The 25,646-nt window shown below is 36.1% G+C and overlaps 1 protein-coding gene across 7 annotated transcripts in view; it reads right to left on the bottom strand.

Annotated features, from left to right (window-relative positions):
- LOC131157128 (uncharacterized) overlaps positions 1–25,220 on the bottom strand; it is a 32,888-nt gene extending 7,668 nt beyond the window's left edge. The window contains exons 1-5 of one of the 7 annotated variants that reach the window (XM_058111032.1): positions 24,607–25,220; positions 23,154–23,203; positions 22,765–22,852; positions 10,803–10,919; positions 4,034–4,129 (exon numbers count right to left, since the gene is read on the bottom strand). In XM_058111032.1, the coding sequence (XP_057967015.1) occupies positions 4,082–4,129; positions 10,803–10,919; positions 22,765–22,852; positions 23,154–23,203; positions 24,607–25,074 (771 nt within the window). In that variant the 5' untranslated portion in view covers positions 25,075–25,220 and the 3' untranslated portion in view covers positions 4,034–4,081. Of the gene's footprint in view, positions 1–4,033; positions 4,130–10,802; positions 10,920–19,326; positions 19,487–22,764; positions 22,853–23,153; positions 23,204–24,606 lie in introns of those variants that run through there. The other 6 variants (XM_058111030.1, XM_058111031.1, XR_009137231.1 and 3 more) reach the window with 6 other exon arrangements.
- Between the last annotated feature and the right edge of the window lie 426 nt (positions 25,221–25,646).

Here is a 25,646-nt window from a genome sequence, read left to right as displayed (position 1 = left end):
GACCTCATCAAGTAGTTGAATATCCTGAACAAAAGGCCCTAAGAAATGGAACAAACACCATGACATAAGACATAGGGAAGAAATAGGATATGGTGGGGGCCTTAAGATTTCTTGGGTTCCTTGAACATCAAGTGAGTATTAACAAATCACAAGACAAGGGTCTCATGTATGTTGATCTAGTATTGAATGGAAAGAATACCAAGGCAATGATCGACATAGGTTTCACTCACAACTTCATTGTTGATACTAAAGCTTGGCATGCAAGCTGACAAGGATTCAGGAAAAATGAAGGTGATGAATTACGAAGCTTTGTCCACAATAGGGTTGCTTCCAAGGTAACTCGTCAAATGAGTCCTTGGTCAGGAAGGATAGATTTCATAGTGGCATCCCTCGATGATTTCGACGTGGTATTGGGGATGGACTTCCTCAAGGTTATTCAAGTTGTTCCAGAGCAACTGCAAACTATCTCTTAATGATGGGGGATGCACCTAGTACACTGTTAGTAGCCCGCAAAACTATAAATGAAAAGAAATTGCTCTCAGCCCTTCAATTTAAGAAAGGGTTGAAGAGATGAGAGCTCTCATTTTTTGTGCTACAAGTAGACCCAAGTGACCAAGAACCAGTTTTGTGCCTTAACTAAAATCAAAGATGTTCTTGAAGAATTCAAAGATGAGATGCTAGATCAACTACCCAAGGTGTTGACACCCCAACGGCAAGTAGAGCATGGGATTGAACTTCTTCCAAAGGTAAAACTGCCTGCCCAAGCCCCTTACCGTATGGCACTACCAAAACTAGAAGAGCTTCAAAAGCAATTAAATGAGTTATTGGAAGCTCCGTTTATCCAACCATCAAAAGCGCCCTTTTAGGGCCCCTGCTTTGTTTCAAAAGAAACAAGATGGGAGCTTACGCTTGTGTGTGGACTATCGAGCCCTGAATAAGGTGACAATTCAGACTAAGTATCCCATCCCCCTGATTGCAGAATTCTTCGACCAATTAAGCACCGCTAAATATTTTACCAAGCTAAATCTAAGATCTGGGTGCCACCAACTGTGCATTGTTGAAGGAGATGAAGCGAAAACCATTTGTGTCACTCAATATGGAGCATTTGAATTTCTTGTTATGTCTTTTGGACTAACAAATGCACCTGCTAGTTTTTGTACTTTAATGAACCAAGGTTTTTGAGACTATCTGGACAAATTTGTAGTAGTCTACATCAACAATATTGTGGCATTTAGCTCAATGCTAGTTGAACACAAGGAACAATAGGTCTTCTAGAAGCTCAGGAAAAACTTCTTGTACCTAAAAGAGGAGAAATGTGTCTTTGCCAAAAAATGTATCAAGTTCTTAGGCCATATTATCGAAGAGGGGTAAATACGAATGGATCCAACCAAGGTTCAAACCATGTACGAGTGGAGACCACAAACATCCGTTAGTGGTATACGGTATACGCTCGTTCCTTGGTTTAGCCAACTACTATAAGAAGTTCATAGAGGGACACTCTAGAAGAATCATATCGTTGATAGACTAGTTAAAAAAGGGAGTAAAATGGTGGTGGTTGGAAGATTGTCAATCTGCATTCAATGAGCTGAAGAAGAAAAGTATAGGGGACCTAGTGCTAGCCCTTCCAGATGTAGTAAAGCCATTTGAAGTCTAAGAAGACACATCTGATTTTGCACTAGGGGGATTCTTCTACAAGGTCTTCTGATTGTGTTCGAAAGTCCAAATTAACTAGTGCAAAATGGAACTATACATACCAAGAGGAAGAACTCCTAGCTGTGGTACACTGCCTTCAGGTATGGAGACACTACCTCGTGGGTCCTAGTTTGTGGTCAAGAAGGACAACATGGTGGTCATTCACTTTTTATCTCAACCAAGATTAACTTCAAAGCAAGCCTGTTGGCAAAAGCGACTCGCAAAATTTGTTTTCCACTTCAAGTATAAGGCAAGGAGAACAAATCTGGTGGCAGACGCTTTGAGCAAAAAAAAAATTGAAACTAGAAGCCTTGAAATTAGTAAGCCACTTGTTAGCCAGCAAAACTACCCTATCCATGAAAGACCTTATCCAAAAACACTTGGGAGCATATTAGTGGGCCAAAACACTGATGAAAATAGTGGAGTGGACAACCATACCATTCTAGATGGAAACGGTCTATGGATGACAAAAAGGCAACAATTGTTTGTTCCTAAACTCAGAAACTTACAGAAGTAAAAGAGTGCCATGACACTTTATGGGTGTCCACTCCGGATAGCAATGAATTCATGCCTTGACAAACAGGGATACTATTGGCCACAAATGGAGGATGATGTGATGGGGTATACGAAAACTTGTTTGATTTGTCAACAAGACAAAGTTTAGAGGAAGAAGACTCTAGGACTATTAAAGTTGTTGTCGATACCGACAAGGCCGTAGGTGAGTGTCTCCTTAGATTTTATTACCTCCATGCCAAAAGTGGAAGATCATGATATGATTCTGGTAGCGATCAATCGATTCTCTAAATATGCGACTTTCGTGCCCGTTTCAAACTCGTATCCTGCAAAAAAGACAGCTTAGTCATTCTTCAAGCATGTGGTGAAACACTGGGGAGTCACCGGGAGCCTTATCCGCGATCAAGATATTAGATTCACAAGCGGATTTTGGGGTGAACTCTTTCGCTTAATGAGGTTAAATCTCAATGTGTCCACAAGCTACCATCTGCAGACAAACGGTCAGACAGAACATTTTAATGGACTGTTAATAGAATACTTGCGACACTTTGTGAACGCTAACTGGAAAAATTGGGTTTCACTATTGGATTCTGCTTTAATTCTATGAATCTGCAGCAACTAATAAAAATACTTTTTCAGATTGTGACAAGTCAACAATCGGCTGTCCCACACACTTTCAATGACCCATACAGCGGAAATTACCCAAAAGCATACCAATTTACAAAGAACTAGATACATAATGTTGAAGTAACTCAAGCTTGACTGGAAAAAGCTTCAAAGTGGATGAAGAAATGGGTAAACAGAGGGAGACGTCCACAGCAACTTGAAGTTGGGGACCTTGTGCTAGTTAAAGAACCACCAAGAACATTTCAGTTCCTTTGCACCAAGGACAAAAGACTCCTATGAAGATAGGAAGGCCCAATCAAGGTGATAGAAAAAGTGGGACATGCAGCTTACAGAGTAGAACAACCAGAGTGAATGAAAAGCCATAGACAGCCGGTCCATCCAGTATTTCACGTCAGCAACTTAAAGCCATAGAGGTAAGGTATTTGGTGTGCAGCGTGCTCATGGGACTTTCAGGACTCACTCCAAAGTAAGTTGTTAAAGCTGCAAGTATTATTGGTCAAGATGATAAAAGGGAAGTCTTTTTCAGCATGCCAAATGACTACAAACTGATGTTTTTCCAAGGAGAAATCGAGTCTTACCATTGGTTTGCTACAAATTGATGATTTTGATTAATGACCTACACTTAAAATCTTTAGGATTCTTTTTATGATTTTGATTGGACTTTCGTAGTCATGCTTTTACTATGGTAGATAATTTTATTATCATAATTTTCTTTTTTATGACGGTGGACATACTTTTATTATTGTGGTGTATGAATGGATGAGTTTTATGACTCGTATTCTATATTAATAATACAAGATTTTTTTATTCTGTTATTGGTAGGTTCTCAAACTAAATTTTTATAATTTTTGCTTGTTATTTATAACTTATATAGGTAGATATTATAAAACAAAACAAAACCAAAAAATAAAATAAAATAGTGCATTTCAAAGCAAAATATTCGTTTGTAATCGTTTAAGTTCCTTTACTCAAAAGGAAAGACACGTGAAGCAGGACATAAAACCAAAAGTTCAGGTCAGGTGAAAATTTAAATGAGAAAGAAGAATATTTTGTGCACACCCTTTCCTTGAAAGTACCCATACTTGTCATGGAGAAACTAAGTTTCCATTCATCTTATGCTTAAATTGAAAACCCATATGCAAATGAATCATACAAACAGTGCTGCTTTAAATTTTAATCTGAAGAGATTGGAAAGTCAAACCTGAAACAGCCAAGATTTTGCCGTATCTCCATCCCAAATATAATCCATTCATGCATGTGCAGCAGTGAGCTTTTCTTGAAGCTTTGAGATCCGAATCTGAATAGAAATAATAAATAAATTAATATTATACTTATTAAGCAAATTAAAAATACACACCTCTGCATACTTCTCAAAGATGTGATACCTAAGCAGTAAAGGGACATGAAAAACTTCAATGTCCAATACACTATTATCAGTGACAAGAGAGTAAAAGTCATCAAGAGACCTAAGATGGAGAAAAACACCAGTCGTACCAACAAAACTTGCACAACCACCAGCATTGCTAAATGTGGGTGTAATGTTCATTTTAGGGTTTGATGCCCCAGGATACATGTCATGGCATTCATGTTTCTCCACTCGTGAGTGCATTGGAGGTGCATGGGGTAGCCCAGGAGAGTTATTGGAGTCAACATGAGCGCCTGTAAGAGGGATTAGTGCAAATGAAAACATGGTCCATGCTTTGGCCGTACTAACACTAGCTACTGGCCTTTCCACAGGGAACAATGGAAATGGTTTAAAATGCTCTTTAAAGGGGCAGTGCCTTAGTGAGCACCCTACCATCCCTAATGCCATGGTGTCAATAATAAGTGGGCACCCCAAGACAACTTTGGGGCAGACTCCAGACAGCCAACCACAAGAGGTGCTTGGAGACTCTTGGGGATTTAAGCCCCAAGGGCAGTGCTATGAGTATGGGCACTCATACGTCTAGCAAGCTATCATCTCGTCACACCATCTTGGACCGACTGACCTAATGACGTGCAGCCATAGCCTCATGTTCCTACAATCCTAGTCATGGGTGTTGACTCGGGATCAAGCTCATTTGTGGGGTTCTCATGACCATAAATGCAGGCAAGAAGGCAATGTCACAGTTGAGGGCTTATCGGTGAAGGCATGGAGTCCTGCCTTCTATTCTATTGAGTGAGTTGTGCTTGGCATGTAGGATAGCAAAATGGCTTGAGGCAGCAGACCAGTACCGACAAATCCTTGCTCGCATGAAGATAACATTGCGCGCAAGAGAGTGCTCCTCAATGCTTGTGGGGTGACTCTTTGCTATCTCTATACATGAAGGATGCTTGGGTAGTGCTTTTGTGCAAGCTTGGTACAATTCTGCAACTAGTTGATCAAGCATTGATGCAGCTTGCGGCAAGTGTGTTCTCCAGAGGCATTCAATGTGTGGGACTCCTTACTAAGTAGTTCTTATTGGCTAACTCAGGTATATGAAGTGACGAATGGAAATCTAATTGCCTTGTGAGCTTTTTTCTGCTGTCATAAAATTGGTGGAAAAAATAGCTATCAGCCTGGCCCCAAACCCCCATTTTTTATGTATGTTGCGAAGGTAGTGTTTTATGCTCCATGGTGATATGGAATCAGGCTGCTGTTTGTGTTGCTGTTGGATGTCTCTCTGGAGTCAGTTTGGTGTGATTTCTCCATATTGTTGCATCTTGTGTTGTGTAAATGGTTGCAAACATTTTATGCATTTTGGTTGTGAAATTGCAGTGTTTCACTCTGAGAAGTGCATCATTTTGTTGTTTAGATCAAATTATGGACTGTTTCCGTATTATTTATGGAATGTCTGATATTTTTGGATGGTTTTGGGTTTCCTTGTGGTCTAAAGTCCTTCAAGATGTTCAGATTTCATTCAAGGCCTAGCATTAAAGTGGTGGTGACAAACATATGTGATTTGAGTGTTTGAGCTTGCAAAATGAGAATAAGGATTTTGATATGGCTCAAAACCCTTTTCTCATAGGGTGGTGGCGACTAACATATTATAGTGACTGCTTTGTGATTCTCAAGGGTCCTTGCGTTGTTTTAGTTGTTGGACATGTTAGTTTGTGAGTTTCTTGGTGTGTTTTAGTGGTTTTTTTTATGGTGGTTTTTGATATGGCTGAGCCTGATCAGGTCAGCGTCCATATCACAATTGTGAATTAATAATTCCAACGAGCTGACTAGGAGCTATGAAGGAATTGAAGTACATTTCACCTGATAAGCTTAAAGAATAAGTTGCTGAAGAGATTTTCGAGTGCAAGTACTCAGATAGTCATGGAGTTAGAAAGGATGTGAGGGTCTCACAGGTGCTGAATTGAGGGAAACCTATGTTACCAATTTGATGTACAATGCAGAGAGAAAACTAAATTGGGGGGCTTGGGGGTGGGAGGGTGTTAGATTACCACTTTACCTAAGAGCTTAAGCTCTTAGATTGGGGGCCAACAATTTCTATCAAGCTTTAACACTCCCCCGCATGTACAACCCAACAGCACGTGGAGAGATGAAGAAAGAATAAGTAACACCCATTACAAGGAGTAAATAATTTTTTAAACATTACCCAATAAAAGCAGGCAGGGAGATTAGAACCCAGGACCTCCTGGTGAACATCTCTGATACCATGTTAGATTACCACTTTACCTAAAAGCTTAAGCTCTTAGGTTGTGGGCCAACAATGTCTATCAAGCTTTAACAGGGGAAAAACAGAGGGAGTTAAGGTTTCAAAAATCAATATCTATCAATAATCCCAATTCATTAAGATCACCCTCCAATCACAGTAGCATAAGCCTACATGGGCATAAAGCTAACCACAAACAGGAAACAAATAAGTCCCATTCAGTCCCTATAATAAGATAAATTTAAAACTAAAATGTATTACCAATTAATGAGGAAAAATAGCAATCTACTAGGAATTAAGCTTTTCTGAACGTAAGCATGTTAGGACTGATAAGTACGACAATTGAGAAAATAAGTGAATAATAAAAGAGAAATGCAAGAACATAGACACAAGATGTACATGATTCAACTTATAGCCTACATCCGTGGGAGAAAATGACAAGACAATTTCACTGTTGGGAAGAAATAGAATACAAGAGCATCTAAGATGTTATTTCTCTGACACACCTTCCAAAGACCCAAAAAGGCACCAATATATACACCAGTCAAGAACAACTCGCACCCATATCAAATTAGCTCTCCCACAAATCAGAGATATAAATTAACTGCCATTGCAGTCAACTCTTCAATTTTCTTTATTCCAATACAAAAAAAAAATGCTATCTTTAGTGAGAGAATAAACTCTCAATTTATTACAAATAACTCACACCTTGAATAAGAGATTTATTGCGAAGCATGAATACATTGACCAAGGCATGGAAAGATAAGTAATTTCTCTCTTGAATGAGAGCTTAAATGAGAGATGGGACTAGCCCAAGCATTCATATAGGACTGGTCCGTCATGAACACATCTCCCCCTCCAGTTACATATGGATGATAATTTTCTTCTTCCATCTTCTGCATATTATGCCCCCATGGGCATATTTCATGAGCTGCAAATTCCAATCAAATCCAAGCAATGCTTAAACTTATTTGATGCTAGAGACTTTGTCAACATATGTGCAAGATTATTAGCAGTACTAATTTTATTCACAATAATTTTCCCCAATGAAATAATATCACGAACAAAATGATATCTGACATCAATATGTTTTGTTCTTCCAAGAAACATTTGATCTTTAGTCAAATGAATAGCACTTTGGCTGTCACAACAAATGTCCCAACAAGATGTAAGCTCACCAATCAAACCCCTTAACCAAATAGCTTTTTCGATTTTCTCTATTATTACCATGTGTTTTGCCTCAGATAATGCAACAACATGTCGTAGAGTTGCCTTCCAACTTACAATACATCCTCTGAGAGTGAACACATAACCAATAATAGATCTTCTCTTATCAAGATCCCCAGCAAAATCTAAATCAACATAACCAGTAGCATTGGACCTATATCTCCCAAATTTGAAACAAGCATCAAAAATACCTTTTAAATATTGAAGTATCCATTTTACTGCTTGCCAATGGTCTTTACATAGGTTAGTCATGTACCTACTCACAACAATAATCGTACGAGAAATGTTTGGACATGTACAAATCATAGCATATATTAGACTTCCAACTGCACTAGAATAAAGAATATGTGACATGTAATCACTTTCTATGTTTGATTGTGGTGACAAAACAAATGATAGTTCGAAATGAGTAACAAGTGGGGTGCTTAACTAGATTGGCATTGGCCATGCCAAAATGCTCCAAAACTTTTTAAACATATTTCTTTTGTGTCAAATACATCAATCCTTCCTTTCAATTCCTATGAATTTTCATGCCAAGAATCTTCTTCATTGCTCCAAAATTTTTCATTTCAAAATCCCCAACAAGCTAGGTCTTTAACCTGTTGATCTCAAGCTTATCTTTAGAAGCAATAACAATATCAACAACATATAACAACAAATGAATAAATGAATTATCTTTATGTTTCTTGAAGTACACACTACTATCACGCTTACTCCTTGAATAACCATTGTCCAACATAAACAAGTCAAACCTTTAATACCACTGACGAGGAGATTGCTTGAATTCATATGATGATTTCTTTAATAAAAAAAACATGGTCTTCTTTTCCATCAATAATAAAACCTTCAAGCTAACACATGAAATATTTTCCTCAAGTCTACCATGCAGAAAAGATGTTTTAACATCTAGTTGTTCCAAAATCCCAAATCATGCATAGCAACAAGGGACTATACACGTATAGAGGTATGTTTAACAACAGGAGAGAAAGCATCATTAAAATCTATATACATTACATCCTTAACTCCTAGAATACCTTCTTTTTTCTTGAAAGCCCATTTGCAACTTACAATCTTCTTTCCATTGGGAGGCTTTTCTAATTTCCAAGTGTGGTTCTTGTGTAAAGACTCAATCTCCTCTTGCATACCCACTAACCATTTAGAAAAATCAACAAAAGAAATTGCTTCTAAATATGATAATTCTCCAGTTTCATTGGTCTCTTGTCACAACTACCAAAGCATATCCAACAAAATAGAATGACAAAACTGGACAACAATACTATGCCTTGAAGGTAATTTAATCTTTGTCAATGCTATAAGATTCTTCATGTGGCATCTCTTCTACTTCACTAGTGTTCTCAACTAAGGCAGTCTAACTTGGAGTAGTCTCTGCAGAGGAGTAGTGTCATCTTCTATCTCCACTTTCTTGATGTTATTCTTGAATTGTTAACTTCTGCAATGGTATCTTTCTCCTTCGGGTTAAACATTACCATCTCATAAAAAATAACATCTCTGTTGACAATAAATTTGGCTAACTTGTAAGCAAGACATCAAAGTCTATTAACCCTTCACCACGGTTGCATAACCAAGAAAAATACATGTCTTGGATCTTGGCTCTAATTTCCCTTCACTAATACATAGGCAGGACAGCCAAAAATTTTCAAATTAGAATAATCAATAGATCTACTACCATACCTATTTTGGGGTCTTGAACTCTAACGCTGAGGTTGGAGAACGATTTATTAAATGACGAGTAGTAGAAATAGCCTTTGCCCAAAAACCCCTTGATAAATCAGCATTTGAGAGCATACAATGAGCTCTCTCCAAGAGGGTTATGTTCACGCGCTCAGCTACCCCATTCTTTTGTGGTATATATCTAACTGTCTCATTTGTGAAAATGCCTTCATTTTTGCAAAATTTGTCAAACTCAAGTGAGCAAATTTCAAACCATCATCAGTTATATTTGCTGCTAAAACCATTTGAAATTGCCCATTGATTTAAAAAAGAAAAATTTACCTAGTCATGAGCATATTCTTCTTGTTATTAACCTTGTTTAGCATATTATCCTTGCTCCTCCCGCTTGCTTTTCAATAACAATTCAACTCTTGAATCATTTTTTTTCCAAAATGGAACTTCTGAAATCTACCAGACAATATTAGCACAATGAGTAGCCAAAGACACATTACTGTAGGTGTCTAGGTAACTTAACATTATCATCAGCCTAGGACTCTTCATGATGATCTGTAGGAGATCATCAAAAAGATTAAGATAAGATGTCCATGGCATTGATTGCAGATAGACCCAGATGCTTTTCTTAAAATTAAATAGTCAAATTTGAGAATTTCATTGATTACACAAGTTCATTTCACCAAAATGCAACTCGCGAGATCTAGCAAATAATATCAACCAGCAACTCAAAAGGGATTTAGAACAGCTGGGGTTTCTTGGCCATGAGATAAAAATTGAAATAGGAGCATCTTCCAGCCTACTGTAGGGGAGAATAGTTGGATTAGATATCTAATTTAAATTGGTCTTTCTAGTTTGAGAAAATTGGATAATGGCTACTCAATAGTTCAACACTAAGTAACCACCATTATGGATCAACAGTAAGGTTGCTCCTTTGTGACCGGTTGGTCATGGTTCGAGTCCAAGGAAACAGCCTCTCTACATAAAGGTAAGGGTAAGGCTGCATACACTGTGACGACCCTCCCCTTACCCTCACAAAGCAGGGAACCTTATGGCCCAGGGATGCCTTTTTTATCTACTAAAATTCTACAATGATGAAATTATTTTTTTATATCATATTATATTAAGGGGAGACCTCGCTCGACAATCCATTGTTTTGCAGCAATGTCATACATTTGGATCTACAAAGAGCAACATCCTTTATGTGCTTTTGCTCACATTAATGTGAAATTATATAAAGGGTGAAGTAGAAATTCAATAAGATTTGTTTGGACCCTCAACCCCAATGACCCATGTCTCTCTGTCCAGCCTCCAATATCCTGACATGGTTTAAGGTGGGTGATTGTGGGGCTTGGGTGTGTTGGTGTATTCAGCACTTCACATGTGCCAAAACATAAGTTATGAATGAAACAAAGCCTAACTTAAGAAATCAGATCATACCTTAAAAGATTTGGAACGACGAATAGAAGGATCTATTTGTAAAGAAGCTGAATATGACTTCTCAGCTGCATCAAACTGATCCATAGCCAAAAAAGCATCACCTTGGCAAATATAAGCCTACAAAATGGAAGTTCTTAAATTACAACCAATTTGCATTAGAAAACCATAAGGTCAAGATGAAATTAGCTAGGTCTATATAATTTTACTTAACAGAAAATTTTAAAGTCAGAGGAAGCTATAGAACTGGCAGTATATCCACAATACAGATGCAAGCATAAGTCATATCTTTTTTCAAGGGGACAATAGCCGTGGATCAATTTTTTGGTAGCCTGCTAGACTAAAACTTGATGAGATGTACAGTAATAGTTGGTTGGTGCAGTTTCTGCAAAACAGATTGGGAGACTGCTGGCATTTTGATTCATTGACAATGAGATCATGAGTCATGGACTTCATTTCTTTACTCACTTTCCGATGTGTTGTGGCATAGCCAGAGAGGGTCATTGACCTATGGCATTTCGCTCGGGTTATCTTCAATGCCCTCCTCAAATTGAAAAGTTATGCTTGGGAGTAGGATTACCATCTCACAGGAACATTTTTGTATGGCTTACTCAACAGGATTACTAAGAATATAAGATTAAAGTGTTTCGCATAACTTTGGTATCCTAACATTATTTCAATAAGATTATTGGAATACCCCTAACTTGTAATAATAATACTATTATGCACATTCCACTAATTGCATAAGTACATATGTAGAATAATAATAATAATAATACCAATATAATTGTAATATTTAAAATAAATTATAATAGTAAAAATGATGTATTAATGATAGTAATTACTATTAGTATTACTACAACAACAACAACAACAACAATAAGTTTTAAGTCTCACTAGGTGGGTGTCGGCTACATGAATCCTTTTCCGCCAATTCACCTGATCAAGAGTGTTTCCTCTATTAGATTAAGGGCTATTAAATCCTTCCTCACTACCTCATTCCAAGTTATTTTGGGTCTATCCCTACCCCTTTTCATGTCGGACAAAATAACTAACTCACTCCTTACAGGTGCTCTACTAGTCCTACGTTTCAAATGTCTAAACTATCTAAGCCGCCCCTCCGTTATCTTATTTTTAACCAGTGGTATGCCTAAATTATTACATATTTGTTCATTTCTTACTTTATCTTTTAATGTTAAACCACTCATCCACCTTAACATTCGCATCTCAGCAACTTTTATTTTTTGTACATGTTTCTTTGTTGCCCAACATTCTAAACCATAAAGCATTACTGGACTTAGACGTCTTATAAAACTTTCCCTTTAATTTTAAGGGTATTCTACAATCACACAACACACCTGACACACTCTTCCATTTCACTCAACCTGTTTTAATTTTATATACTACATCTTCTTCAATTTCCCTTTCATCTTGCATAAAAGATCCAAAATATCTAAATCTATTAGTGCTATTAATCTCTTGATTATCAAGTTTAATGTTCTCTCTATTGCTACTCATTACATTACTGAAATTACATTTCATGTATTCTGTCATATTCCTACTTATCCTGAACTCTAGACTCTAATGTGACTCTCCAAAGTTCTAGCTTAGATTCCACTCCGCTCCTACTATCATCAATTAACACGATATCATCTACAAACAACATACACCAAGGGATCTCATTTTGGATATTCTTAGTTAGTTCATCAATTGCTTAAGTAAAAAGATAAAGACTCAAACTAGGACCTTGATATACACCTATTGTGATTGGAAAATCTCTAGCATCTCCTTCTACAATCCTTGTTGGAATTGGTGAATTCCCAAGAGAGGGGGTGAATTGAGTATTTAAAAACTTATTCCTAAATTTATCCGAATCAGCAACAGTAATACACAACCTAAGGTCTGTCTCTATAATTGTAAACCCGATCAACACATGTACAGTATATAATGAAACAGGCATACAACATACATGTGCTAAAAATGAAAGTGTAGAAAATAAATTGCGGAAATATAAAGTACACGCACGATATGTTATCGGGGTTCGGCCAATACTTCCTACATCCCCGCCTCAACTCACAAGCCTGAGAGTTACCACTATTGCTCGCTTAACGGGTGAAGCGACACCGTTTACAACCAAGTCAAATTCTCAGAGCTGACCTCGACTTTTACAAACTCTCCTTACAGGGCGGAGAAGATTCTACTAATCCTTACGGGCTAAATCAACGCCCCCTCAAGCCACACCTGGAATACAACAATGAGTATCAAATTTTGGTGTACAATTCTAATGCTTCTAAACACAAGCAAATTTGTACCAATACGCACATGCAATAATTAATGCACTTCCAAATGATAGATCTATAAGCTCAGTGAAAATGTGTAAATCTACTCTCAAGATATTGAGAATATGTAATCAAAGTGTGAGAGTGTGCTACAACAATATCTTTGAAACAATGTATCAATATATCAATCAAAAATCAAGTTTCAAAGATTTTCAAGAGAAAAATCAAATATCTCAAAATGATTTTCAAAAACTTTAAGCACAAGAGACATTTTATAAACCAAGCTTGTCAAAAATATTTGCTTCACAACACAAGACAAGCTTAAGAGTCTTGCAATCAAAACGCAAAGACTCACAAGCTAGCAAGATTTTCCCCACACAATAAATTTATGAACTAAATCTATGGGGAAAATTTTTGGCTCATCTCTTTTTAGAAAATCAATAATCAACACAACAATGAGAGTTGAAGCAGTGTAGGATGATTTAAAATACTCTCACTCAAATAGGTTTTGCAAAAGAATTATCAGAGAATGAGTACTTAGCTTTGAGTATGAAGAAGAAGCTCTCAAAAATTCAGAGGATATTTTCTTAATCAAACTCCCTAATCCTATCTTAATTTTGCAAATAAGATCATATTTATAGACATACCCAAAAAAATAACCGTTGGGGACGTAAGGGTAATATTTAAAATTGTTTAAAACATGTTTAACAAAAATAACCCTGATTTACCCTTACTTATCCGCGGTAAAAATTGGTCGACCCAAGAGTTTCGGTCACCCGAGCCATAGGTTCAGTCACCCAAACAGACACATAAAGAAAAGGCATTTTTGAAATTTGGGTGCCTGGTGAAACGTTCGGATGGCTGAGTCTAAGGCAATTTCCAAACTGCTCGAGGTTCGGTAGCCTGGTCCTAAGTTCGGTCTACCAAACTTGAAGATTCGGTCACTCAAGGTTAATTTGAACGTGAAGTTCGGGCACCCGAGGAAGGTGGAAAAGTCAGTATTATATGTTCGGTCGACCGAGGACACTCGGTTCAATTTGGTTCAGTCGCCCGACCCAAGTCAACCTTTTGACTGTTCAACCATTCGGTCGATCAAGGCGTTTTCAACGAACATGGTTCGGTCGCCCGAAGCCCTTTCAAACTAAAGATTTAGGTCTTGTTTTTGAGCAAAAGTTACGTGCAAGGACCTAGGGTCTATCTATGGTCTTCTTATTAACCTACGGTCTGTCTACGGTCAAAACTGAGCTTACAGTCCTACCATGCATGTCATGCATTAATTATTACAAACCTTTGATAATAATTACAAACCCTTGATAAATAAAAATACAACTTAAAACAAAAATCATTCTTCATGCACTGCTCTTTTGCAATTCCATGGAATATGTCGGGGTATGCTCGTTTAGGTGCTCTTTATGGCTTCCAAATTGAATCATCATCTGTGCTAACTAAAACATAAACCTGTTCAAAACTCAAAACACACAGATGAGATACTGTGGTTTGTCATAATCAAAACAGGGATCTGACCAAAAAGTCAACAATCCTAATGCTAGTCACTACTCTATCATACATATCCTTAATGACCTCTGTATATCTACTGCAAACTCTCGTCTTTTCTAATATCCACCAAAGAACTTCCTTAGGTACTCTATAATAAGCTTTCTCTAGGTCAATAAAAACCATATGCAAGTCCCTCTTCTTTTCCCTAAACTTTTCCATTAAACTTCTTCAAAGATAAATAGTTTCTACTGTTGATCTCCTAGGAATAAAACTAAATTCATTTTCTGAAATCTTTATTTCTAATCTTATTCTATGTTCAATTACTCTTTCCCATAATTTCATTGTATAACTCATAATCTTAATTCCACGATAGTTATTACAGTTTTGAATATCGCCTTTGTTTTTGTACACGGGTACTAATGTCCTTTTCCTCCATTCTTCTGGCATTTCTTGATTTTGGTCCTACATATATCCCACTTCATCTTTTTTAATGTTATCTCGACTTCAAGGACTCTAATTTTGCAAATAAATCTTTTATTTTTAGTCTTCTCGCCATTTGTCACTTCCAAGTTCAATCTTTCACTTTGGTTTTCATTAAACAACTTATCAAAGTATCTCCACCACCTCTCTTTTATGTCTTCTTCTCTAATTAAGACATTATCATTCCCGTATTTTATACATTTTACGTCACCTAAATCTTTAAATTTTCTTTCTCTAGTTCTAGCAAGTTTATAAATGTTTTTTTTCTCCTTTTGTATCTAGTTTATATATAAAGTATCATAAGCTCTATGTTAGCTTCACTAATAGTGTTTTTTGCATTTCTTCTTACTTCTTTATTTTTTCAAGATTTTCTGTAGTTCTACAATTTTGCTATATTTTATACCAATTTCTTTTTGTCTTAACAACTTTTTGGACTTCTTGATCCCACCACCAGCTTTCTTTACTACCCGAGTATCTTCCTTTGGACTCACCTAAAAACTCTTTTGCTACAATAGAATTTTCTATTTTATTCCAAATAGTATTTGCATCAACCTTATCCCCTACTGTCCAATCACACTCTTTGTTCATTTTATCTTTAAATTTTACTGTTTCCACCATATAGATCTCTTGCGTTGATTTATGCTGCTCCTTCTCATCCATTTTTTAACATATATATACCAAATACTAAGACTCTATGTTGTGTAGTCAAACTTTCACCAGGAATAATTTTACAATCCTTACAAGATAGGCGATCCTTGTTCTTAGTTGAAAAGAAATTTGTTTGGCTATTACTATACAACTTGAAGGTTATTAAGTGTTATTCTCTTTTTATAAAGCAAATATTCAATATAACCAAATCGTAAGACATGGCAAATTCTAAGATTGTATCACCGGCCTCATTTTTATCTACATATCCATGGTCTCCATGCACCCTTTCATATCCTATATTATCGTTTCCAATGTGACCATTCAAATCAGCCCCTATGAATGTCTTTTCAGACATAGGTATCCCTTGTAAAATACTATTCATATCTTCCCAAAATTGTCTTCTAAGATTTTCTACTAATCCTATTTGGAGAGCATACGCACTAATGACGTTCACTATCTCCAAGCCGAAAGCTATCCTGATTTTAATGATTCTATCCCCTATTATTTTAACATCTGTTATGTTATCTTTTAGATCTTTGTCTATAATAATACCCAACCCGTTTTTATGTTTCTCTAAACCAATGTACCAAAGTTTAAATCCTGATTTTTCAATTTCTCTAACTTTCTCTCCTGCCCATTTTGTCTCTTGAAGGCAGATTAAGTTAATTTTCCTCCTAAACATTATTTCTACTATTTCCATACTTTTTTCCCGTAAAAATTCCTATATTCCAAGTTGCTAGTCTAATCTTAGTTTCTTGCGCTAACTTATTTATCCTCTCCCTTTTATATTGACCCGATCTATTCCCTTGACCTAGGTGAATTTGGCAAGAATTGATAATAATAAGATCTAACAAAGTTTTACATTGGTTGTCAGCTACCTAACACAACCCTTGCTCCTTTATCTGGGCTTAAGACCAGCTGTATGCACAAAGAATTTGTGTTACACAAGTGAAGTACATGTTTAGGTCAGCCTGCGTACTATAGACCCATTGTGGTCACCCCTTCCCTGGACCCTGCATACACGGGAGCTTTGTGCACCAAGCTGCCCTTTTTAGGCGAAGTACACATTTGCGTTTTTTTCTTTTTTTAACATAGACAATTTTCTATATCACACCTACAACTAATAGAAACCACACACACAAAATTTAATACAAATGCATTAAAAAAAATTAAAGCATACAATTTTGAGTGTGAATCAAGCTAGACTACAATTAAAAAAAAACAAAAAAAACCATGCAATAGTACTTTTTAAAAAATTTTGTATATTCCAAAACTTGCAAATGAAAAACACAAATATGCATATACTAAGCCTACAAATCATAAACACAAAATCTCCACTACAAACCAACTATCAGAAATTTTTTTAATAATAGTAATAAGAAAAAGAATAAACAAGAGAGGAGATCTCACCGGTGACTAAAACTAAAAAAGGAAATGACAACAACTTGAAAAATACTACAGTATGCACCCTTTGCCGCAGGAAATTTGATGTTGCTAACGAAAACAATTGAAGAATATTTAAGCAACAAGGGATTGCAAGAATTCTTCAATTTAAATTCAAGATTCAAAATCCAAGAATATTGAAGAAACAACATTTATGAACCCATAAAATCTTTATTGCTTCTTCATGATTTTTTAGGGTTGAAGAAACAAGAATCCTAGAATTTGTTTGGGTCTTCAGGAGAAAAGAATGAATGAAAGAAAAGAAAGAAAAAAGAAGAGAAAAAGAAAAGAAACCTTTAGAAGTAGAAGTAAAAGAAAGAAAAAGAAGAGGAATTTGAGTCAAAGTAGATGAAAGAGGAATTCGATTAATTGTGGGTTTTTGAGAGAATTTGATAAAATATCTCAAAGGTTGCATGCAATAAATCTCTCCATTGCTACCAAAGAACTTCCAAGAATTTGATCCATGATTTCAGCTTGTATCGGATCAAGAATGATCCTCTTAAAGTGCGTCGTGAGAAACTGAAATTCTTTCCCTTAGCAAATATGAACACTTGAAGTTCGATGAATGGGACGCCAGCAACAGCAAGAGTAGATGTGGCTGTGAGAAACTTGATGTTGTTTTGGGAGGCTGACAGTGACAGAAATCACAGATCACCATTGCCAAGGCGTGGCAGGTTCTTTTTCTTTTTGGGCCAAGAGAGTAATTATTATTATTAGAATTACTATAAAATAATAACTTTTTTTAGATAATATAAGAAGATACATTAAAAGAGGAAAAAGAGACTACAAACTAAAAAGGACAAGAAATCCTCAAGAAGGAAAGCAAAAATAAAAATAAAAATAAAAATAAAGAAAAAACCCTAAGAACTTAAATAAGAAAACCCGTCTTCAAACCCTTTGTCATAATTCACAAGCCACTTCAAATTTTCTAATTCACACTTACCCTTCTTTGACTTCCTTTTACCCCCCATGCAAAACAAACTTCGTTACCTCCAGGCTCCAAGATCAAATAGCTACAAACCCAACTGATCCAATAATTGTTGAGCTTCTAAGTCCTTCTCATTAAACTCATTTATAGGAGTGCAGAAAATCCCATCTTCACATTGTTGCTCTTTATCCATTCCATTCTCCTAAAATACAAAGATATCCTCTAAACCTTCCATACTATTAAACAATAACAATTAGACTATAGGAAACCAATAATAGTAATAATAGTGATTTCTAATAATACTTTTTACAATGACAACAATAATGATAATGATTATTGTTATAATTTTTGAACAAGATGGGGCAATTTCATCCCAAAGCAATGACGGTTGGGATAATTTTGTCCCATAAAATTGCAATCCAAAGGAAATCCAAGATGCCTACCATGAAGCATTACCATGGGTTTCCAAACATGGGCATCCTACATGCCCACAGCAGATTACCAAGAATGCTGAAAGAAAACCTGATCCCAAATTCCCAATACCCCATTAGGGTATAGGGGCGAAGGGCTGCAAGTAAGAGATGGAGTATCACTTAAAGAACCACTCCTATTGGTCTCACATGGTGTACTTGCTTGGAGAAATCAGATGAAGCCAGAAAGTCAAAAATATTTGCAGGGTGCTTCGAAGAGTTTTATTGTGTTGCTTTTTAGTTGCATTTCTAACCATCTTTTTGCTTCATCTTTTTTTCATGGCTTTTTCAGACATTTGTGCTTGTTAGTTTTTTCTTCCCTCTTTTTCTTGGGCCAATTGTTGGCACCAATTTTTGTTCATTTATTTTGTCATTGTATAAGGGTTGACTTGCTTTGACACTTTCTCTACTTTGACTACTCATCAAAAAGGAAAAAAAAAAAAAAAGATCTATGTCAACCTCCGTTTACTAAACTCGCATCCAATCAAAATTTTATTTATTTAACAAATTTTTTGTTTCAAACTACAATTCTTTTGCATAAATTTGGATTTGGCACATATTATACCACAGCAAGGTTGCTGAAAATGGTATCAATACATTCATTTTTTTCCAAAAAAAATTGAAAAAATTAACTAAATCTTACAAACTCCGCCTGTGATGCACTTAATGTCCTAATTTTTTCACACACAGCCGGTCCCAAGCCCAAGTTAAGGAGGAGGGTTGCGTTAGGTAATTGACAGCCAGCATAAAATTTGTCAGATTACTATGACATGAATCCTTACCAAATAATTGTTGGGGCATACCCTACGAGCGACGCGTTGCCCTTGAACCACCTGGGTGTAGCAAAAAGTGGGCAAGAGTGGGCTAGGTCGTCGCCCCGAAGCGATGCGCCGTGTCGGCGCCCAGGTACTGTGTCAAATATGCGAGGGTTCCTGCATCATTCTGGACGTGGGCAGGTAAAGATGTTAGTTCAGGAAACTGGAATTAGATTAGCAACTGGGAATATAGGGACACTTACGGGTAAAAGCATGGAAATTGTGGATACAATGATTAGAAGAAGAACTAATATAATTTGCCTTCAAGAAACTAAGTAGGTGGGGGAGAAAGCTAGAGAAATCGATAAATCAGGATTTAAACTTTGGTACACTGGAAAAGAAAAACATAAGAATGGAGTAGGCAATTTTATAGACAAAAACTTAAAAGATAGCGTTGTGGATGTAACTAGAGTAAGAGATAGAATTATAAAAATCAAGATGATATTAGGACAAGAGATAATAAATATCATTAGTGCTTATGCTCCTCAAGTTGGCTTACCAGAAAATCTTAAGAGACAATTTTGGGAAGATATGGATAGTATTATACAAGGCATACCAGGGACTGAGAAAATATTTATAAGAGGAGATCCGAATGGACACGTAAGAAGAGATAATAAAAATTATGAGGATACATAGAGGATATGGATATGGAAACAAAAATGAGTCTGGGGAGATAGTATAATGAATACTTGCTTTAAGAAGAGAGAAGGACACTTAATAACCTTTAAAAGTGGACAAAATAGAAGTCAAATAGATTTTTTTTTAACTAGGAGGGTAGATTGTTTATCATGCAAGGATTGTAAAGTTATTCCAGATGAAAGCCTAACCACACAACATAGAGTCTTAGTGTTAGATATATGTATTAAAAAATGGAAGAAAAATGACAAAATAAACCAGTGCAGGAGAACTAGATGGTGGAACCTAAAAGGAGAAAATATAATAAAATTTAAGGATAAAATGAGCATAAATGGGGATTGGACCTTAGAGGATGGGATGGATACAAATACTCTTTGGAATAGATTAGCTAGCTCTATTAAAAAGATAACAAAAGAGATTTTAGGTGAATCAAGGGAAAGATTCTCGAATAGCAAAGAAAGTTGGTGGTAACATAAAGATGTACAAAAAATCATAAAGACAAAAAGAATTTGGTATAAAACGTGACAAAAATGTAGAAACAGAAATAACTTTGAAAATATAAGGAGGCAAGAAAAGATGCAAAAAGGGCCGTTAGTGAAGCTAAATATAGATCATTTAATAGTTTGTATGATAGATTAGGCACAAAAGAAGGGAAAAGAGATATATTTAAACTTACTAAAGTTAGAAAAAGGAAGAGCAAGGACTTAGGAAATGTAAAATGTATAAAAAGTGAGGATGATATTGTCTTGGTTAAGGACGAAGATATTAAAGAAAGATGGCGAAGTTACTTTAGTAAGTTGTTTAATGAAAACCAAATAAAAGGCTTAAGCTTAGAATTGTCAAATGAGGAAAAGACTAAAAATATAAGATTTATTTGCAAAATTAGAGTTAACGAAATTAAGTTTGCACTAAAAAAGATGAAAAATGGGAAAGCTATGGGACCAGAGAACATCCTAATTGAAGTTTGGAAATGCTTGGGTGATAACGGAATTATATGGTTAACTAATTTATTTAATACAATTGTAAAAACTAAGAAAATGTCAGATGAATGGAGGAAAAGCACCTTAATACCTATATACAAAAATAAAGGAGATATTCAAAATTGTAATAACTATCGCGGAATTAAACTTATGAATCATATGATGAAACTATGGAAAATAGTAGTTGAACAAAGATTAAGGTTAGAAACGAAGATCTCAGTAAATCAATTTGGTTTTATACCTGAGAGATCTACCACAGAAGCTATTTATCTTTTAAGAAGATTAATGGAAAAGTTTAAAGAAAAGAAGAGAGACTTGCATATGATATTTATTGACCTTGAGAAAGCATATGATAGGATACCTAGGGAAGTTCTATGGTAGGTTTTAGAAAAAAAGGGTGTATATTGTAGGTATACTGATGTCATTAAGGATATGTATGATGAAGTAATGACTAGTGTAAGGACTATAGATGGAGAAACTAGAGAATTTCCACTTACCATAGATGTACATCAAGGATCTGTTTTGAGTCCTTATCTTTTTGCTTTAATGATGGACCAATTGACTAAGAGTATTCAAAAGGAGGTTCCATGATGTATGTTGTTTGCAAATGATATTGTATTAATTGACGAAACGAGGGACGGAGTAGAGGCTGAGTTAGAATTATGGAGAGAAACTTTGGAATCTAGAGGTTTTAGGATAAGTAGAAATAAAACAGAATATATGAAATGTAATTTAGTAATGATAGGAGGAATATTGGAGACAAAATTAAACTTGATGATGAAGAAATAAATAGCACTTGTAGATTTCGATACTTGGATCTATTGGAGAAATTGAAGATGATGTAATGCATAAAGTTAAAGCAGGTTGGGTAAAATGAAGAAGTGCTTCAAGTGTGCTCTGTGATCATAGAATACCCTTAAAATTGAAAGGGAAGTTTTATAGGACAGCTATAAGACCAACTATGCTCTATGGATTAGAATGTTGGGCGACGAAGAAATATAATATCCAAAAAGTAAAAGTTGTCGAGATGAGAATGCTTAGATGGATGAGTGGTATAATATTGAAAGATAAATTAAGGAATGAACATATTCGTGGTACGTTAGGTGTAGCTCCTATAGAAGATAAAATAAGGGAGGGGCGACTCAAATGGTATGGACACTTGCACGTAGGCCTTATAGTGCACCTGTGAGGAAGAGTGACTTAATTACTATGGGGGGCAGTAGAAGAGGTAGGGGTAAACCTAAAATAACTTGGGAGGAGATAGTGAGTAAGAATTTAATATCCTTGAATCTATCAAAAGAAATGGTTCATGATCGCATAAATTGGCGGAAAATGATTCATATAGCCAACCCCACTTAGTGGGACTAAGGCTTGGTTTTGTTGTTGTAACTAAATCTTACAATTTTTTTCCCTAAGACTACAATATTTTCATAAACAAAATGCTGTCCATTTAGGAGGAAAAAAAAGTTTCAATATTTAGTTTAGTCTATTCCAATAATGAACAAGATAAAAACTTTAGGTGCATTTGGAGTTGCAAATTCTACTAGTCGCTTGTATCAAAGGTGGAGCACATGCAATGCATGTGCATGCATAATATACTAGAATGACAGTAACTAGCCATATCAGAATGATGCCCGCATAAGTAATTAAAAATTTTAGAGCATAATACTCACATCAACAAAACCCAAGGCCGTCAATTGTAGGGTCCAAGGGTTTCTTGCCCCAGAGCCATTTGGCTAGTGTTGGGATACTCTGCTCATCAGAATTCAAAAAACATAATACTGCTCACCTCAGGATATTGAGGAGCCAGTGCCAAAGCTTCTTTAGCATCTTCTAGAGCCCCAGAGTAGTTGCCCATCGCCAACCTTACAGAAGACCTGAATACAATAGAACTAGCATCTCTCTTTCTTCCTTGAATAATAACATTTTTCTTTCATCTAAAAAATAAAGTAGAAATATCATAAAACTTTTTTCCATATCAATCCCCAATAAAATTGTATCCAGGGGCATGTTCTGTTGCTCAAATAAAACACAATTAAAAAAGGATTTTGGGTTGAAATGGACAGCAGACATTAGTACTGCAGAATGCAAGTGAGGCAGGCACTCAACTTTAACTGGAAATTTAATAATAATAGTAGTAGTAAAAATAATAACACACCCCACAATGTCAGAGCAAACCTGTGCTTATATATAAAATGGATACCTCCATGTGGTTTACGATCTATAGCCTGCACCCATCAAAAACATGGCATCATCAGAGCCCTTCCAGATCTCCCTTCTTCCTTCTCAATTCAATAGTGCCCAAAAATAATTAAGGGAAGTTATCACACACATTAAGGCTATACTTGTGGTCAAGCTACAAAAATTTAGAAATGTAGAGTTCTCATCAAAAAAACATACCCTGCTATATTATTACAACAAGTAGCAATATCAGGACTATAGTTAAAGACGGCAAATATTAATATAAAAATAGAGTTTACAATATGCACTCTTACAAAGTTACATTTTCAAATTAGTATCCCAGTGTCAGAGAATACTGCAAAAAAAAAAATGCCCAATTGTGTTGTAAATTTGTGTTTTGGCCTATTGTGTCGTAAGTTGTGTTTTCAAACATATTTAAAAAGCATAAACTTGCCTTGTTGAACCCTTTTTGTTTCTAACCTCTATGGTTTCTTTACATGAGCTGAAGTATTCAGTTTTTCCTCCAACATTGCTTGTAAAGCCTCACTTAGACTGCCATATATATGAAAATCTTACTTGGCATCTGTGAACTTCCAAACATGAGACTTACATGCACACTAGCTAAGGCAAGGCTCTCTAAATTCTGGACATGTAGGTTCTTAAAAGTTAAACAGTTACTTGGGCATAATGTACACCACTATCCTCTGTTGAAAATACACTTGTTAGAGTTACCCACATTAGAATTTAAGTGGAGTATGGGTCGCTTACAAACATGGATGGCCCCAATACATAATAGCTTAAGTTTTTTGGTCAAATTGGTGCTTATATTAATCATATTAGAACTGATGGTTCATAACTTTGGCCAAAAAAAAATCAAAAAAAAAAAATTCACAAATGGATGACTATGGCCAATAAGGATTGTGTCCATCGAGTAGATGGATCTAAAGCCCGGTGATAAGACATGCTTGAACAATTGTTGGAGAATTGAACAGGTTCTCAAAGGGAGATGATATGTTGGAAATATACTTCTGAGAGTTGTCCTACATTGAAAAATTAAATGGAGGTGTGTAGCTTATATTCATGGATAGACCTAAGACATGATAGTTTAAACTTTCAGGTTAAGTTATTGACTTTCAGATCCCAACATCCTCCCATGGGGGTGCAAATTTCAGGAATGGCTTGATTTAACCTCGAAGTGGTAATTGTGAAGGTAACAAATGTTAGTCTAGCATAGCCACGAAACCAATCAATTAGCAATGCCTAAAATATCTATTTATGATCTTCAACAGAAGTCGTAAATCCATACTCTGCTAAACAATTTATTGCGGTAACTTAAAACTAAAATAAGAAAATTCCTCCCTCCTAGTAGCATCCATGTCGTTTTTGGCCATACTGAACTACAAACTAATCGAAAATAGAAAAAAAAAAAAAAAGAATCAATCTAGAGCACCTGCGAGAGCAAAAGCTCTGCTTCCGATAAATTACCCTTGTGCAACTCATCCTCGGCCCTCTTCCTCAACGCCAGTGCAGCCAAACTGTTCGAAGAAGAATCCATGGCACCAGCGCCGCCACCGTCGCATAAATCCACCATAATTTCGGCAGCTTGAGCAGCAGTGCCACAATGGCCCACGATGACGCCGGCCGGCAGAGCGACGAGATTGGGACCAGCGCCGCAGCGACCAAGACAGCCGCAGGACTTGACGGTGACAGAGGGCGGGGCAATACCGGAGAGAGTTTCCAGGGTTTCCATGGAGCCCTGCCTCCTGCAAGTCCTGTTCACGCACACCCTGATTTCGAGCGCTGCACATATCCGCCAACGTTTGTGAAGTGCCTTGGAGTTGGAAATGCGAGTGGAGTTGAACAAGGGAACTGTAGGAAGGACATGAGAGTTGCTGTGGAAGATGAGTCCGCCCTTCATCTCTAGAGATATATATCTCTTTCTCCCTCTTAGACGGGAATGAATGAAGGATCTCTGTAGGTGTAGCAGCCGGCTGTCGGCAGCGACTTGCAAAGCAAACTGGATTGCGATGTGAGGGCTGCTAATTTTTCTGTTTGGGAGAATTTTTGGACATTTTTTCCCGTTTCACTATTATTTTAAAATAAAATATTAAATAATACTTGCTTGTGCCCAAATTAATGCTTAAGTAATTTTGCAGTTTCGTCAACAATTCTCGTAGTTTGGTACTACGAGATTTACCACGCATCAAAAACCTAATAACATTGGTCAATCAAATATCGTAGTTTGATGCTACGAGACTTGACACGCACATATATATATATATAATTAAAAATGTATATTTTTTATTATTGGTCATCAAAGAGCTGAATTTCTTTTATACCCAATAAAAAAAAATAAAGAGCCGAGTTATTATTATTTTTTTTGAGAGTTTGTTTCTTATTAATTAACCTCTTAAATGCATATTTGTTCATTAAATATTCATATATATATATATATATATATATATATATATATATAGAGAGAGAGAGAGA

Source organism: Malania oleifera, chromosome 6, assembly GCF_029873635.1.
Source record: "Malania oleifera isolate guangnan ecotype guangnan chromosome 6, ASM2987363v1, whole genome shotgun sequence".
NCBI lineage: Eukaryota > Viridiplantae > Streptophyta > Magnoliopsida > Santalales > Ximeniaceae > Malania > Malania oleifera.
Note: the sequence above shows the minus strand (reverse complement) of the source record. Positions and strands in the feature narration are given on the sequence as shown.